Genomic DNA, 18,207 nt, shown 5'->3' on the forward strand with positions numbered 1-18,207 from the left:
CAGAAATTACAGAAACTACAATTACAGAAATTACAGAAATTACAAAAACAGAAATTATTATAGAAAACTCAGATGTTTACCTACATTGGTAACCGTTTCTGTACATTTTCCCCATTGGTAATCACTCAAATATTAAAAATATTCTATACATATATATGTCTTATATGCATGGTTTTGGTACCTGACGCCCAAATAACAAAATGAAGAACAAATGTGAAACAGTTCAAATAAATGTTAAGTTTCTTTTTACTCTTCAATTTTATGTCTTCATTCTGCTTCTTTTAGGAAGAATCACTTTTGTAGAGCCAAATATTCAAAATGTGCCAAGAGATTTTGAGATCAAATTACCAACACTAGTAGAGGAGAGCCCACTTTCCGAGGCTGCAGGCAGAGGTCTTGTTCATAATGGCAGGTAGTGTGCGGGCAATTCTGGGGCTTACTGGTTAGCTGGTTTTCCGGGGGGTTGATAGTCTATGCCACTCTGTGGGGTTTTAGTTTTGCACAAGAAACTAGACAGAATCATTGAGCATTTTGGCCAGGGGATATTGAGCAGCTCCTTGGAGCCTACTGACCCTGCCAATCTTCTCACTTTCTGCTGCTTTCTCTGCCACTTTTATTAGCCAGACTTTAACAGAGTTCACCTGAGAGTCAGGTTGACTTAATTAAGAATACTTGTGCTAATTATGAACTCAGAAAAGGTGAAAGGAAAAAGTAAAGTGATTTTAGAGGTGTCTGACAACAGGTAGACTCTGTTTTTCTGTGTAAATATATTTTTGTGAATGTATACATGGCTTAAGAATTTTAGACCCAATAATTAAATCCGCCTAACTTTCTTTTCCACATATTTACATTTTTATTTTGGGTACTACCCCAGAAATAGTAGTGATTTTTAAACCACTTAATATGTCTATAAAGAAATTAGTTAATGCTGAAAGATTAAAATACTGCTGTTGGGTTGGAGGGATAGCACAGTGAGTAAGGTGCTTATCTTGCACATGGCCAACCCAAGTTCAATTCCTGGCATCCTATGTGATCCCGAGCACCACCAGGATTAATTCTGAAAGCCAGGGATACCCTTGAGAATTACCAGGTATGGCCCCAAAAAACAAAACCCCAAAATTGGACTGTCAGTCACATTAGCCAGCTTTATCTGCTTCTTTATGTTAAATATTACAGGGATGAGTTTAATAGCATCAGAAACCTTTTCCTCTTTGCCATATATACCCAAAAGGAATAATATACATATTTTACTAGATGTCAGGGATGTCTTAGACATAGTTTTTAGGAAAGGCTATTAAAAATGTCTTCTGTTTAATTAAATTTAAATTAATTTCGATTAAATTTAAATTTAATTTAAATTAAATTAAATTTAGAAGCTTTGCCAAGTTTTTAATTGAGTTCTAAGTAAGGAGTTGAATTTCTTATGGAAATACTTTACTGAAAGATAATTTTTTGTGTATTTGAGACTGCTTTATGCTTAGCTCATGGTGCCATTTGTATCACAGGGGAAGAAACAAGAAGGAATTGGATGTAAGCCCTGGGCACCAGGGAGAGATAGAGGAGAAAACCTCAGACAGGAGAGTGCCATTTTCTGTTAGCATGCGACACGCCTTTGTGCCTTTTTCAGGTAAGTCAGGGATAGGCTTTTGAGTTTCAGTTTGCTTTTGTTGACTTTCATATCATTGATATGCCTGCATTATGAAGAAGACTAAGAAGCTTGTATTTGATCTTTCATCTTTTTAGTATAGCTTGTTTACCCTTTGTGTGGCACTGCTGTTCTATGTGCCACTAAGTGGGAAACTTCTGTGGTGTCTTTTAAAGCCATTCTGTCATTGTAAGCCTTTTATTTTTGTATTGGTTTTGGTTTGGGGGCCACTTCCACCTGTGCTTAGGGCTTACTCTTGGCGGTGCACTCAGGAATCACTTATAAATTCATCATAAATCATCCATTCTTTCAATATTTTTCCATCTATTTTGTGAAAATTATTGTATTACCAATGAATTAATGAAGTCATTAATATGATGGCAGAAGGCATAGTAAGCTCTTGTTATATGTACATTCTGTTAAATTGGGGTGTTCCTTTCAGAATGACAGCATCAGATATGAAGTTGGCCAGAAATTCAAAGCTATGCTACCATGAATTTTTAGGAGCATATACTCCGCTTCAGTGACTCCTGGAAGAAGGCCCACTTTGAACATGGCAACTGTGTTTGTGGGTGTGGGTACAGCTATCAGGCTCTTCCAGAAGAAGGGACGTATGAGGAAGGTTGCCCAAATTTGATCTAAGAAAAGCCCCAAAGATATCAGCCCAACACATTGTGATATCAGTTTGAAAATATTTTTTTCTCTTTTTTTAACCTTTTAAATATCACACTTTGTTATGCACTCAGGCATTTCTAATGCATAGATAAATAATCTAAATCTTTTCATATATTTTTTGTTTGTTTTGTTGTTGTTTCTGAGTCACACCCAGTGGCTTTCAGAATTTACTCCTTGATCAGTGTTTAGGGATCATTTGGTGGGACTCTGGGGACCATATGGGAAACCAGGGATTGAACCCAGGTCAGTCTCATACAAAGCAAGCACCCTATCCATTATACTACCACTCAGGTCCAGATTTCTCTTCATAATTCTTGTTCATATAATGACTACTTATATATTTGTTGTTGTTGAATGTCATTGTTATTGTCAAAGTAGAGCCATGATAAGTATAAACATTGAAGGTCTTCCTTCCTTCCTTTCTTTTTCTTTCTTTCTTTCTCATTCTTTTTCTCCCTCCCTCCCTTCTTCCTTCCTTCTTCCCTTCCTTCCTTCCTTCCTTCCTTCCTTCCTTCCTTCCTTCCTTCCTTCCTTCCTTCCTATCCCTTTCTTCCTTCCTCTTCTGTCCTTTCCCTTCCTTACTTCTTCCTTCCCCTTTCTGTTTTCCCCTTCCTTCCTCTTCCTTCCTTTCTCTTTCTTCCTTCCTTCCTTTCCCTTCCTTCCTTTTCCTTCCTTCCTTGCCCTCCTTCCTTGCCCTCCTTCCTTGCCTTCCTTCTCCTTCCTTCCCTTCCTTCCCTTCCTTCCTTCCTTCCTTCCTTCCTTCCTTCCTTCCTTCCTTCCTTCCTTCCTTCCTTCCTTCCTTCCTTCCTTCCTTCCTTCCTTCCTTCCTATCCCTTTCTTCCTTCCTCTTCTGTCCTTTCCCTTCCTTACTTCTTCCTTCCCCTTTCTGTTTTCCCCTTCCTTCCTCTTCCTTCCTTTCTCTTTCTTCCTTCCTTCCTTTCCCTTCCTTCCTTTTCCTTCCTTCCTTGCCCTCCTTCCTTGCCCTCCTTCCTTGCCTTCCTTCTCCTTCCTTCCCTTCCTTCCCTTCCTTCCTTCCTTCCTTCCTTCCTTCCTTCCTTCCTTCCTTCCTTCCTTCCTTCCTTCCTTCCTTCCTGTACCAAAAACTATGCAAAGTTTTCTATAGAATTCAAATAAAAATGTATTCTCCATTTTTTAAATGTTCAGTGTTTGCAAGATAGGAGTTAAAAATATTTTCATTATGTTTCTGATGCTTGGGGAATCACTTAAGTAATCACTTAAATATATTACATTATTTGAATGGAAAGAAGCTTTGTAAACTATAGAAATTAACTATATTATATTAAAGGCCAGGTTTTAATTTTTGAAAACTCCAAGTTCTATGTTAGAATGAAATTTATATGCGGTTTATTTATACGGATTTGATTTTGGACAAGACTTTCTAAAATCATTTCACTTCAGGTGGTTTCATATTAGCTGCTGATTATTCTCAACTTGAACTGAGAATCTTGGCTCATTTATCCCACGATCAACGTCTTATTCAAGTACTAAACTCTGGAGGTGATGTTTTCAAAAGTATTGCAGCTGAATGGAAGATGATTAAGCCAGAGTCTGTTGGAGATGATTTGAGGCAACAAGCAAAGCAGGTGATCTTAATGAATATGCTTAACATAAATAACAATTTTATTGATTCAAAAAATTTTTTAAATTGTTTCAAATCATTTGTGACTGAATGCCTTTTTCATTTTTGGATCTTTCAAAGTACAATTATTTAAGACTCATGTTACTCATTATACTGTCAGAGACTTGGGTTGAGATTGTTCATGTCAGGAAATACACATGCACTAGTGGTAGAGACTATTGTATTATTTATTTATTTGATTTTGGGTCTCACCCAGCAGTGCTCAGGGGTTACTCTTGGCTCTGCATGCAGAAATCACCTTGGCAGACTCGGGGGGGGGTGGGGGTGGGGGTGGGGGTGGGGGGACCATATGGGATGCAGGTATCGAATCCGGGTTTTTTTTGGATTGGTTATGCAAGGCAAATGCCCTACTGTTGTGCTTTTGTTCTAGCTCCTATTGTGTGTGGTGTTTTTTTTTTTTTAATTTGTGTATGAAAGTATATTTTTTTGTTTATTTTGTTTTTGGGGGGAACCACATCTTGTGGTGTCAGGTGGTTATTCCTGTATCTGTACTCAAAAATCACTCCTGGCAGGCTCAGGATCTTATAGATGCTGGGGAATGAACCCAGTTGGCCACGTGCAATGCAAACCTTCAAGGCTATGATATTTCTTCGGTCCTTGAAATTCTGTATTTTTAAAATATATTTTTCATCTTTAAGCATCAGGTTTTGTTTGTTTGTTTTAATTCTGAGCCACACCTAATGGAACTCAGAGCTTACTCCTGGCCATTTGTCCCAAAATCACTATTTGCTGTGTTTAAGGGATGATATTAGATGCCAGGGATCAAATCTGTGTTGGCTGTGTGTAAGACAAATATCCTACCTGCTGTACTATCGCTCTAACACCTTGTTAGTATTTTTATTTTTCTGTTTTCACACATTTAATAACAGTCTTTTATTTTTATTTGTTTTTTTGGGGGGGGCACACCCGTTGACACTCAGGGTCAACACCCTGGCTATATGCTCAGAAATGGCTGCTGGCTTGGGGGACTATATGGGACGCCAGGGTATTAAACTGAGGTCCGTCCTAGACTAGTGCTTGCAAGGCAGATGCCTGACCTCTAGTGCCACCGCGCCAGCCCAACCACAATCTTTTTTTAAAAGGAAGATGCTCTTTAAATATTTGTTGAAAATACAGGTGGCTAAAGCGATAGTTCAGCAGGTAGGGCATTCATTATCTTGCATGTGTCTGACCCAGATTTGATCCTCAGCATTGCATATGGTCCCTTGAGCACTGCTAGGAGTAATTTTTGATTGTAGAAGTAGGAGTAACTCATGGGCATTGTTGGGTGTGTCCTAAAGTCAAAAAAATATATTGCTGGGGAGGGGAGGAAAAGAGAAGGGGGAAATATATATTGCTAAATTGTGTATTTTTATTAACTGATAATTTTAATTTGTTGGGGACATTGTTAACTTATTTTATCTGTTCTTAGAACTTTTGTCTTATTTTTTTTGTGAGGTTCATACCTCGCAGTGTTTAGGGGAGCATGAGGGTATGGGGTCATTACATCCTATATTCCTACATTCAAAACCCTTTGAGTCATTACCTGGGTCTCCCTTGGACTTTTTAAAGGGATCCATATTAGTTTCTACTTCTGGATGACTGACAAGCACATAGAATCATCATGCTTATTTTGTTAAAGAATGTACACACATTTGTATACTTTCCTTCCTTTTTTCCTCTTCTGCAGTCCTTCTTACACTCCAACAGTTTTTTGAAATAAAGATATAAAAGATGATTTAGCATACTAACTCATAATCTTATATTTAAGCCATCAAAAATAATCTGTTGTTTCTTTGACTCATCATTAACTTGTGTGTAACTTAGTGCCCCAGTGAGCACTAAGACCATTCAAATGAGCTTTTTCATTTATGCAATTTTTTGTAGTTATAACCTTCTATTTACTTAATGACTATGATGCCCTATTGCAGATTTGTTACGGAATAATTTATGGAATGGGAGCTAAATCTTTGGGAGAGCAGATGGGCATTCAAGAAAATGATGCTGCCTACTATATTGACTCCTTCAAATCTAGATATACAGGTAAAGAACTCTTTAGTATTGATTATCTTCTCAAAAATACTATTGGTCTTTTCAACTCTCTTTCCATGTTCTCTTATGAAATGTTTCAAAATTAAAGCTAAAAATTGAATTATAAAATTGATTTTAAAATGCCAATAGAATATCCTTTGGATTTCTAAAAATCTATTAGTGTTTTTAGTCATCAAAGTTCTCATTAGGCATTATTAATGAAATACTATTTAACTTACAATTATTTACTAATATATGCTCTTTTATGGAGTAGAGGCAGAAGAGAAATGAAGTCATGTGTATGCTGCTATGTCATTGTGTATATCTTATACCATTGTGCTTTAGGTTTAGATAAAAACTATGAAAGAGTCGGGGCAATAATTCAATCGGTATCGAGTTTGCCTTGCCTGTGGCCAAACTGAATTTAATCCCTTACATCTCATTTGGTTTCCTTAGCCTATTTAGTGCCTAGTCAGGTGTGACTCCTGAGCATCACTGGGCATGGCCGCAAAACAAAACCCTCAAACTTCTCAGTAGAAATGCTAATTGTGGGGTGCTAGAGGTAAGGTGTCTGCCTTGCAAGCACTAGGAAGGACCTTGGTTCGATTCCCCCCAAGCCAGGGATAATTTCTGAGCCCTTAGCCAGGAGTAACCCCTGAGCATCAAATGGGTGTGGCCCGAAAAACCAAAAAAAAAAAAATCTAAAAATCTGAAAAAAAGAAATGCTAATTGTGGTCCAAATACCAAAAGAAAGAAATATAATTTACACATTTTAGATGTATATTTAAATGAATTTTGACAAATGCACACAGTCATATAATTTGTACTTCAAACAATATATGAAAAAAGTTCTTCTGTTGCCTTTTTGTTATCAGCTTACCTCCATTCCTCAAAAGAAAACTTTTAATTATTCCACAAAGTGATCTTATATGGAAAAAAATTATATGAATTCTCAGAAGCTACTACTAGAATAACTAAATTTCACAAGGTCCCAACATCCCTGGCTAATTTGTTAAAATCAATTATTTTCTTTCAAACTATTAACAATTAGTGAATGTAGTAAAAATAAAACCATATAGAATAAGATTAAAGTGATGAAATGCATGAAATAAATTTTAGCAAATGTGTAAGACTTTTTTGGAAACTATAATCATCCGAGAATTGAAAAAATAGTTAAATATGTTTAAGCTTTGCTATATTAATTATTAGATGGCACAATATTATGGTAAGTTATATTCCTTTATTGTGATTTCAGTCAAATTACTTTAGACCTTTATATAGAATTTGAAATACCAATTCTAAACCTTTATAAAAATTCAAAGGTTTTAAACAGGTATTAAATATTAAAAGGTATTAAAAACGAAAATAATTTTGAGGAGTGTTCAACATAGAATACTTATACTTTCCTTTTTTTCAAATTCTTATTATAAAACATAATGTTTACTTAGGCCAACAAAGAGAATAGTAGAACACAGCAGAAGTTCCAGATACAGATTTATACATGTCCCCCTTTACAGAGCCTCAAGCTACCCCAGGGGGGTGGGGGCGTGCCCCACTATTTGAGAACCACTGCAATGTGTGCAAGCACCATTAACTAAAGAGTGTGACCACTTGTGAGGTCCCCAGTGTGTGATACTGTTCCCCCTCTCCTTGAGCAATACAATTGAGGGCGCAAGCCTTACAATCTGCTGTGCAACTTGGAGAGCAACACCACCAAGCCTGTGTGTAACCTCTGATTATCACAACCTCAGCAGAAGAAAGAGAAGTAGGGGAGAAAGGGAAGAAATGGTTTATGTATGTATGTCCCTACTGACTGAAATATCTATTATATTGTGCATTGACTTTTTCCTATTGGATTGTAGTATATACTATAACAAGGAATTGTTGAAATGTTGTGAGCTTGGATCCAAAAGCCAAGAGCAAAATATAATTACCATGATCAATGAACAGATACCTGTGCAAAATAGATCTTTTGAGTAAAGTCACCTCCAATTTTGCTCATCTGCTGGTCTGGAGCTTGGATTTATACTTAGTGGGAGTTGGTGGTAGTTTAGAAGACAAAAATATGATTTCTAAATTAATTATCTTTCAATTCTTATGTCTTTAAAAGGTACATAGAAATTTATGTGCAAATCTGGATGATGTGACATCTGTGTTAAGAATCATGGGGTTTGGATGTATTTCACATTATTGAAGCCTGTGGATGAGATTAAGGCTGTTATTTCTGTATTTTCTTTGTAGGAATTAATCATTTCATGAAAGAGACAGTAAAGAACTGTAAAAGAGATGGATTTGTTCACACCATTTTGGGAAGGCGCAGATATTTACCAGGAATTAAAGACAACAATCCTTATCATAAAGCTCATGTATGTTGAACTTTCTCTGGATTTTGAATTTTATATTTCAAATTATTTAACTGATTAATATATAAATTTAATATTTCAGTGGCATGTCCCTTTGCAACGAAGACTACATTCTGCTGATAAGCCTTACTTAGGGATACAAGCATATTTGTTGGATCTTCTCTCTATGTATGCTCAACTATAGTTTCTAACGTGATAACACGTAGTATTGCTTTGTGAATTCTATCTTTGGGAGACTGATATAAATATGGGATTATCTAATAATACTTCCATTAGAGATAGTATATTTTGGTTATTAGCTTTATTAATAAGATATAAACCATTAGGTTTTACAGTTGTTGATTGCTTTATTTCAGAAAATATATTTTCTGAAACAAAAACTATGTATTTCTGAAACTATAGTTTCAGAAACTAGATTCTAGTTTGTTATCTCAGACCAGATTGCCAATGTCTTCAGTGATTAACTTAAGTTCTGAATTATTTCCTTCTACATGTTTATTTCATCAAATACTTAAAGGTTATTTGAGAATCCACAAAATATTGATGCAGGCTACTTGGGATTGGGCCACACATATAAATCTCAGGGTTTATTCCTGGCTCAGATACTCTCCTGGTGGTGTTCATTGGACTATGTTGTACCAGGATCAAACCAATATTAATATATGTATACAAAACAAATGCCTTAACCTGTATACTACTATTTTAATGCAGTCTTTTTTTTTGGGAGGGGGGGCTTTGGGTCACACCGGGCAGCGCTCCGGGGTTACTCCTGGCTCTATGCTCAGAAATCGGTCCTGGCAGGCTCGGGGGACCATATGGGATGCTGGGATTTGAACCACCGCCCTTCTGCATACAAGGCAAATGCCTTGCCTCCATGCTATCTCTCTGGTCCCGATGCAGGCTATTTTGATTTGTTCTGTTTTGTTTTGTTATTTGGTTTTTGGGCCGCATCTGGGAGCATTCAGGGGTTATTCCTGGCTCTGTGCTCAGAAATTACTCCTAGCAGGCTTGGGGGATCTTATGGGATGCTGGTGATTGAATATAGGTCTGCTGTGTGCAAGCAGACTACCTACCTACCTACCTACCTACCCACTGTACTATCACTTGGGGTCGATGCAGGCTATTTTTTAACATCTTAAAAAGATTTACTAATGATATTTGTTTCATTATGATTAAAATTTCTGCCTGAAATCATTGGCATTCATGTGATCTATATGTGATTATTTAAGCATTCATAATTTAAGTGTTTCATTTTCTGTTGGGGGATGTTGTGGGGCTTGCAGGAAAATTGGGCTCAGGCTTACTTCTGCCTGTGGACAGAAGTTACCACTGTCAGTTCTCAAGAGAATGTAAGTATTATCTAGGACTGAAGCAGGGTATTGAACCACTCATGGTGCATGCCATGAAAATTCTGTCTTAATCCCCATACTCTTCCCAGCCTAAATCCTGTTTTTGTTTTGTTTTGTTTAATTAGTCACTATGAAATCACAGCTATTTGCATTTTAGGCATACAATGTTTTGTTGTTGTTGTTTTGTTGTTTTTCTGCTTGTTTGTTTTTGGGTCATACCCAGAGGTGCCTGATAAGGGGTTACTCCTGGCTCTGCACTCAGAAATCGTTCCTGGCAGGCACAGGAGACCATCTGGGATACCGGGATTCGAACCACCATCCTGGATTGCTGCGTGCAAGGCAAACACCCTACTATGGCATAATATGTTTTAATACCAATTTAGTGTACATTTACCTCCAACGGTTCCCCTACTTCCCATTTGCCTCCCACCAGTCCATTTCTACAAGAGGCATTTTTTGGGGAATATATAACTTTTTGCACAGTTGTTTACACAACTGTTGCTGATACAGTTTTATACATTACACTTTACCACATTTCAGCACAACCTGTTCCTCCTGCTTCAATGCTTCCTTCTACCACAGGCATTGAACTCTCTTCATCCTTCTCAAGAGGCCTGTTTTATACTGAATGCCAGTTTTGATGTTCTTTGTTTCCACAGTCTTTGGGTATTAATTATCCCACCTTGATGCTTCTTTATATCCTGCATATGAGAGACATCATTCTGTGTTAATCTCTCTTCCTCTATCTAACTTCACTCAGCATAATACTCTTCAGGTCCCTTTATGAAGCCACAAATTACATGACTTTAGTTTTGCTTAAAGCTGAGTAGTATTCCATTTTGTATATGTACCATATGATAGTTTCTTTGTTCAGTTATATTCCTATTTTAACTGATTTTATTTACTCTTCTCCATTACTAATCTGTGCTCATTACCCATTACATATGATGGAAATAATAGTCCCCAAACTGATAAAACATTTTCTGAATGGATCCAGAATTCAGTGCATAAAAACAGTTGGGTACAGGAAGGAACAATTGAGTTTTTATATTTTCATGCCATGAACACTGGTATTATCACATATAGAAATTAGTTATTTGTCAGGCTTTTATTACATCACTAACTAAACTAGGCATTGTAGCTGATAGAATAGAAAATCTATGACTTAAATATATTGGAAGAGAAAGCAAATTTAAAACAGCAATATGTACACTCAATTATTAGTCTTCAGGTAGGAGGTAAAGCTTAAATTTTTGAAGACTAAAGTTTAAATTGTTAGACATGAAAAAGATAGCTAGTGACTGGAGCAAAAATAGTTCCATGGGTAGGTCATTTGCCTTGTCTCTGGCAGACCTGAGTTTGATCCTGGCATTTCATATGGTCTAACAAGCACCTCCAGAAGTAATTCTTAAATGCAGAGCCGAGGATAACCCTTCAACACTGTTGGATGTGGCCCCAAAAAGGAAAAAGAAAAAGGAAGCCATAAAAGCCCCAGTGGCAACAGCTGCAAGGCCCATATATTCATGAGTTTTTCTTGCTAGTTGGGCCTCTCTTTCCAGAGTTAGAAGGTCTATGACGTTGGTCCCTTGTGCAAACTTGTTTTGTGGTATAGATCTACCATGCCTTTTGTGAAGTTAACTCCTAAATACTGTTTTAAATGGGATAGACTCATTGATTCTTTCCTTCTCTGGTTTATTCTTTGTATATAAGAATGTGTGTTTTTGTGTGTTGACTTTGTAGCCTACTACTTGGCTTTAATGGTGTATTGTTTTTACAGCTTCTTTGCTAACTCTTTAGGGTCTTCTATTCATATTATCATGTCATCTGAAAAAATGTGATAATTTGACTTCTTTTCCAATTTGGATCCTTTTGATTTGTTTTACAGGACATCTAGTACTGCCTTACAGGTTATTTTCCTAAACATGGAAGTTTATCTGATCATGAAAAAAATAATTGCTAACTGATTACATGGTTTGGCCAACTGAGTTTTGAGGCTGTATATTGTCTAAGAGAAAGAAGTGCTAGGGCCTATTTGCCTGGAAATATTAGATATAAATTTCTGGGACAGAAGGTTAGATGAATGGGATGTCAGGATGAGTGCCTGACTAAGTCTAGAGCTTGAAGGAAGAGATCAGTGCATGGCCTTGGCAGCCTGGAGAGTCCAGGTTCAAATCCAAGAACAGAGTTCCCTTTCTGTGATGACTTTTAACAGGAAGCTTTAATTTATAGGTTGACTGTAGCTCTGTTTTGCATTTCCTCACATTTGAAAGTTGGGGGAAAGTTCCTCTTTGGGAATTTGCCTGTGTGTATGTGTGTATGTGTATGAAACACGGGGGTGGGGGGGAGAGGAGGTAGGAAAGGAAGGAAGGAGTGGGGAGGGAGAGAGAAAACAAGAATACTTTTAAATGTCTCAACACATATGATGAAGTACTTTTATTTTTTTCCAAGGCTGAGCGTCAGGCTATCAATACCACAGTCCAAGGATCAGCAGCTGATGTTGTTAAAACAGCCACAGTTAACATTCAGAAGCAGTTAGAGATTCTTCATTCAACCTTCAAGTCCCACAGCCATCGGGAGGCTGTGCTCCAAAGCAACAGAAAAGGTTTGTTCCCAGAAGTAGTCTTTCTATAATATGGTGAGACTCATTGTATCAGACAAGAAAAGGGAGAGTATTATATATTTTAATTATTAGCAGTTCTCAAGTATTTTAGTTTGATGATGTCATTACACCAGGGGTCTCAAACTCGCGGCCCGCGGGCCGTTTGCGGCCCTCCATACAACATTTTGTGGCCCGCGGCCGGCCTTCAAATATCGCAGTATTCGCGATTATTCGCTTACCGAATAATCGCAATACAAATCGCATTAGTAAGAAAAAATCGCATTAAACATTCGCATATCCCGAGCAGTTCCGTTTGGGTATGCAAATGTTTAATGTGTTTTTTTGCGATTTTTTTTCTTACTAACGCGATTTTTTATTGTGAATATTCGGTAAGCAAAATCCCTTATGCGGCCCTGCCTCACCCCGACTTTGCCTCCTGCAGCCCCCAGGTAAATTGAGTTTGAGACCCCTGGTCTAATGGGTCTTGAGCATCCTGGTTCCTTTCCTGAAAACAAATGAACAACGCAGGCATTATGATATAATAGAAAATTAGCTTGAATTAAAAACTAATTGCAATATCATACTCAATGAATGAACATTGTAGCTAGAATAATGGCATACAGTTGACTAGTCCAGTGTTATCTGTGGATATATGCATTATATTGGGCTGGAGAGGTAGCACAGTGGGTTAAGCATTTGCCTAACCTTCTTTCCTTCATCGTGTACTCTGGAGATAATGGTGTTTGAGACAATTAGCATTTAGACTATTGTATTTCTTCATGCAATTATTCTAAGTACTACATATATCCTTCTTATTTATCCTTCTTCTGGTTTGCTTCATTTAACATAATATCTTCCAGTTCCATCCATGGTTTTGCAAATTGTATGATTGCATAGTTCCTTATAGCTATGTAGTATTCTGTGTATAGATGTACTGCATCTTCATGATCCACTTGTCTATTGTTGGACATCTAGTCTTAGCTTTTGTATTGAGTACTGAAACAAATAGCAGTGTGCATACATCCTTTTGGATGAATGTTTTTCTGTCCTGGGGATAGAGATATTCAAAAGAGGGACTATGGAGTCATATGACAGCTCAATTTTGAGTTTAGTTTTTTCCATACTGTTTTCTAAAGGGGATAGACCAGACAGCATTCCTACCAGCAGTGTATGAGAATTCCTTTCTCACCACATACCTGCCAACAGATTGTGCCCCGAATTTTTGATATGTGTTATTCACACTGGTAGAAGATGATAAGTGATGATGAGCATTTTTCATGTGTTTGCTTGTCATCTGTTGGTTTTCCTCAGAGAAGTGTCTGTTCATTTCTTCTCCCAATTTTTTTAACGGGGTTTTAGGTTTTCGTGGCGTTAACCTCTGTGAGTATTTTGTATGTCCTAGATATCAAACCTTTATTTGATGTGTAAGTGAAATTTTTTCTCCCATTAGCTGTCTTCTAATTTTAGCCTATTTCTTTTGCTATACAGAAACCTTTTAGTTTGAGATAGTCTCACTTATTTAGGTTTGATGCTATAGCTCTTGACATTGGCATTCTATTACCACTACAACTTGGAGTGCTCTGCCTATGTTTTTCTCAGTGAATTTTGTGGATTTGGGTCTAATTTCAAGGTCTTTAATCCACTTTGAATTGACTTTTGTGTAATGTATGATATATGGATCAATTTTTTATTTCTTACATGTGGTTATCCAACTGTTCTAATATCATTTTTTGAAGACTCTTTATTCCGTTTCAAATTTTTGGCTCCTTTGTGAAAGATTAGTTGACCATATAAATGGGGGTTGCCACTGGATATTTTGTTCTGACCCACTGATCCTAAAATCTTGTTTCAATACCAAGCTGGTTTTTGGGGGTTTGTTTGTTTGTTTGTTTGATTGGCCAACACCCAGTGACGCGCAGGGGTTCTCCTGGCTATGTGCTCAGAAATCACTCCTGGCTTTTAGGGGACCATATGAGACATTAGGGGATCGAATTGTGGTTCATCTAGGCTAGTGCGTGCAAGGCAGATGCCTTACTGCTTGTACCATCGCTCTGGCCCCAATACCATGCTGTTTTGATCACAATGACTTTAGAGTAGAGCTTCTAATTAGGTAATGAGATGCTTCCTACTTTCTTGTTTTTCAATATTGATTCGGCTATCCTAGGTCTTTTGTGGTTCCACACAAAAGTTTTAAGTTCTAAGTCCTTGAAGAATGTTTTCTGAATTTGAATAGGGTTTGCATTGAATTTATATAGTAGTGTAGTTAAGGTGGTCATTTATTTATTTGTTTGTTTGTTTATTGGGTTTTGGGCCACACCCAGTGATGCTCAGGGATTACTCCTGGCTATGTGTTCAGAAATTGCTCCTGGCTTGGGAGACCATATGGGAGGGATGCCAAGGATCGAACCAACATCTGTCCTGGGACAGCTGTTTGCAAGGCAAACACCCTACCACTGCGCTATCGCTCTGGCTCCAAGATAGTCATTTTAATAATATTGATTCTCCCAATTCATGAGCATGGGATATTCTTCTATTTCTTTAAGTCTTTAATTTCATTCTGAAGTGTTTTGAAGTATTCATGGTATAAGGCTCTCACCTCCTTGTTAGGTTGATTCCTAGGCACTTGATTGGTTTGGGTTTAAATGGGATAGACTCTTATCCCTTTCTCCTCTGTTTTGTTATTGTATAAAGGGATGCAACTGTCTTTCTCTGTATTGACATTGTAGTTGGCTCCTTTGCAGTATTGGTTTATTGTTTCTAGGAGATATTCTGTGGACTCCGGGGTTTTCAATGTATATCAAGTCATCTACAAATAGAGATAGTTTGACTTTCTCTTTTCTGTTTTGGATTCCCTTTGGTTTCCTTCTCTTGTCCGATTGCTGTTGCAAGGACTTCTAATACAATGTTGAATAAGAGTAGAGATGGTGGACAGCCTTGCCTAGTGTTTGACCTTTCTGTTTTATGCCATTAAGGATAATTGGGGGTGGAGGTGGGCTGGAGCGATAGCACTGCAATAGAGCATTTGCTTTGTATGTGGCTGGGATGGACTTGGGTTCAATTACCAGCATCCCATATGGTCCCCCAAACCTGCCAGGAATAATCCCTGAACACTGCTGGGTTTGGCCCAAAAATAAAAAAAAAAAGAGGATAATATTGCCTGTGGGACTTTTTTTTTTTTTTTTTTTGCTGTGGAATTTTTATAGATAGCTGTCATTATCTTGAAGAAAGTTCTGTATACTTATTTTGAATAGATGTTGGATTTTGTCAAATGCTTTGTCTGCACTGATTGATATGATCATGTTTGTTTGTTTGGTTTTTATCCTTCCTTTTACTGATGTGGTGTATGGTTTTGATTGATTTATGTATATTGATCCATCCTTGCATCCTGGGTCATGTTGTATAATTTTTTTGATGTGTTGTTGAATTCAGTTCGCTAAGATTTTGTTAAGGATTTTTGCATCTGTGTTCATTAGTGAAATTGGTTTGTAGTTTTCTTTGTTAATACCTGTCAGCTTTGGGAATGAGCATGATATTAGCTTCATAGAAGGTATATGTTCGTTCCTGTGTTGAGGATCAAATGTTAAACACTTAAACATAGGCACCCTGCCCAGGTGGCCCCTGACTACAAGCTCAAAGAAGCACTGTCTAATTGGCAGAGTCTCTTCTGAGAAAAGTAACGTGAGCTCTTTGATGAGCAGTTTCTAATAATGCCATTAAGTTTTACGCATAGTGAGGCTTATGCACCAATGAACAAAGAATTTCAAAAGAAATGTTGTCTTTGACTCATCATTGACTCAGTAAGAGAATGGTTACTGTCAGAAATGGAGGAGCAATTCCTGTCACAATTAATTAATTCTTCTGCCTTCTATCATGCCTGTATCTTGTTTCTGACTCCTTCATTAGACTTCTTTCTGGGAGAAAATTTCTGGGGATTTGAATTAAAACGTGAAGTGAACCAGAAAGCAGTGAGCCAGTACTTTCTTCACAGTCATAAGTCTTGAGTGTTTTAATTTAATATTGCCCAGTTTCTCTCAAAATATCTTAAAAAACGTCTCAGATTTTGATGACATGCTAATTGGCTTTTCTCATTTCTTTCATTGAGTAGAATTGTTCTCCAAGAAAAAACTTCAAGGCAATTTCTGCCCAATCAGAGGTGGTTTCTTCATCCTTCAACTCCATGATGAACTCTTATATGAAGTGGCACAAGAGGATATTGTTCAGGTATTTTTACAGTGTTATTTATTTCCGTTCTGTAGACAGCAAAAATGGTTTGCTCATTGGTCAGGTTGATAGCTCTTTTTTCCCTGAAAGCATTGGATCCTTTATCTCTAGCAGTACTAGTCTTTAATATAGGTAGAGCAAGAGCTAAAAGTGCTCCATTTCATACTGGTTCAGGAAGTACAGTAATTCCTGGCTTGGGGTTGTTTCTGGCTGTGAAGTTAAATGAAAATGTGAAGTCTGGCCGGGTGTTTTAAAGCTCTGAGCATTCCAGCCAATCTAGTAGAGCACATCTTCAGTACAGACTGGTTGGGATGTCTGAGAATTTCAAATTCCTTGAGTTGAAGCGCTCCATTCCGTAGTCACCTGGTGGCTTTAGGAAACAGTTCCACAGTTTGTTAAGCCTTGCTCACTCCTATCCCTTTTTTATTTGGGCAGGTCGCTCAGATTGTGAAGAAAGAAATGGAAAATGCCATAAAGCTTTCAGTGAAACTGAAAGTGAAGTTGAAAATAGGTGCCAGCTGGGGAGCACTGCAGGATTTTGACATGTGACTGATCACTGTAGTGTGGGAATAAGTAGAACTTTCTTCCTGCTGTCCTCCAGATGCCTTAAAAAGAATGAACATTACCCTCCATCCTCTTCATGAAAACAGACGACACCAAGTTAGAGACTTAGATTTATTTGAGGCACTTTATAATGAGTATTTATTCTTCATAGCATTTAAGAAACAACATTTCTTGGAAGCAACATATCAAGTTTACTGATTCTATTCAACCTCAAAGAGTTTCTATGAAGTTGCCTTTTATATGTAATGTGGCTTTACACAGGTTCCGAACAGTTACTTGAAATGAGCACTTAATACTTTGGGTCTTCCCTGTGTGGGTTTAGCTGCTGCCTGGGCAAAGCTCAACCCTGAACAAGATTCACACATTTGCCTCATAGATTCCCAGTAAGAGACAAAAAGTGTGGCACAGTGGTAGAGTACCTGCCTTAATGAGCCAGACTCTTTCCTTAGCACTGCAAATAAATAGTTAAATAAATACAAATATACATCAAATAGGAGCCGTAGGCATATAGGATTTGGTTTCACATGCTACCAAACCAAGGCACTATTTTTTTTTTCTTTTTTACCAATTTAAGACTTTCAAAGTACCTTTTTGACAGGAGAGGGTCACACCCATCTGTGCTTGGTGGGGTTTGAGGACTCTCTTGGAAATATGATCAGCAAACCAACTGGGGTCAGGAATTGAAAATGGAGCTCCCACATGCAAAGCATGACCCATCTTCCCAGCCCAAAATAGTATTTTTACACAGAATTGACTTGATTATTAATTCTGTAATGTTTGATAAGATTTGGTATGCATATATTTAAAATAGACTTTTGATTGTTTTCTAATTTATGTACTGAATATATTTGTAATATTTTGTGTATAAAAACGATGCCTCTTCTGTAATATCAGATGTTAATATTGCTGTTAATATAGTTTGACCAGAGAAGGTCTCTCAATGCTGCTTTCTAGAGGAGCCTAGGGAAGTACTCAGACTAGCTTCCTGAACTTCCTTATCCAAACCATGTAACTTGATCATTTTGCTGTTGAAGTAAAATAAATTTATGAGAAGCTGTTTAGCCTCATAAGTATGACTGCAATACAATTTGGTCGAAGGGTATCAGAAATCAGTGAAATCC

General features: G+C 37.4%; 1 protein-coding gene across 1 annotated transcript in view; it reads left to right on the top strand.

The window, feature by feature from the left end:
- Window positions 1-17,211, top strand: part of POLQ (DNA polymerase theta) — a 67,405-nt gene extending 50,194 nt beyond the window's left edge. The window contains exons 23-30 of the mRNA XM_049785864.1: window positions 286-412; window positions 1,506-1,627; window positions 3,740-3,924; window positions 5,891-6,002; window positions 8,232-8,356; window positions 12,151-12,318; window positions 16,421-16,522; window positions 16,958-17,211. Of these exons, the coding sequence (XP_049641821.1) occupies window positions 286-412; window positions 1,506-1,627; window positions 3,740-3,924; window positions 5,891-6,002; window positions 8,232-8,356; window positions 12,151-12,318; window positions 16,421-16,522; window positions 16,958-17,071 (1,055 nt within the window). The 3' untranslated portion in view covers window positions 17,072-17,211. The remainder of the gene's footprint in view (window positions 1-285; window positions 413-1,505; window positions 1,628-3,739; window positions 3,925-5,890; window positions 6,003-8,231; window positions 8,357-12,150; window positions 12,319-16,420; window positions 16,523-16,957) is intronic.
- Window positions 17,212-18,207: the final 996 nt, after the last annotated feature.

Source organism: Suncus etruscus, chromosome 13 (assembly GCF_024139225.1).
Source record: "Suncus etruscus isolate mSunEtr1 chromosome 13, mSunEtr1.pri.cur, whole genome shotgun sequence".
Classification (NCBI taxonomy): domain Eukaryota; kingdom Metazoa; phylum Chordata; class Mammalia; order Eulipotyphla; family Soricidae; genus Suncus; species Suncus etruscus.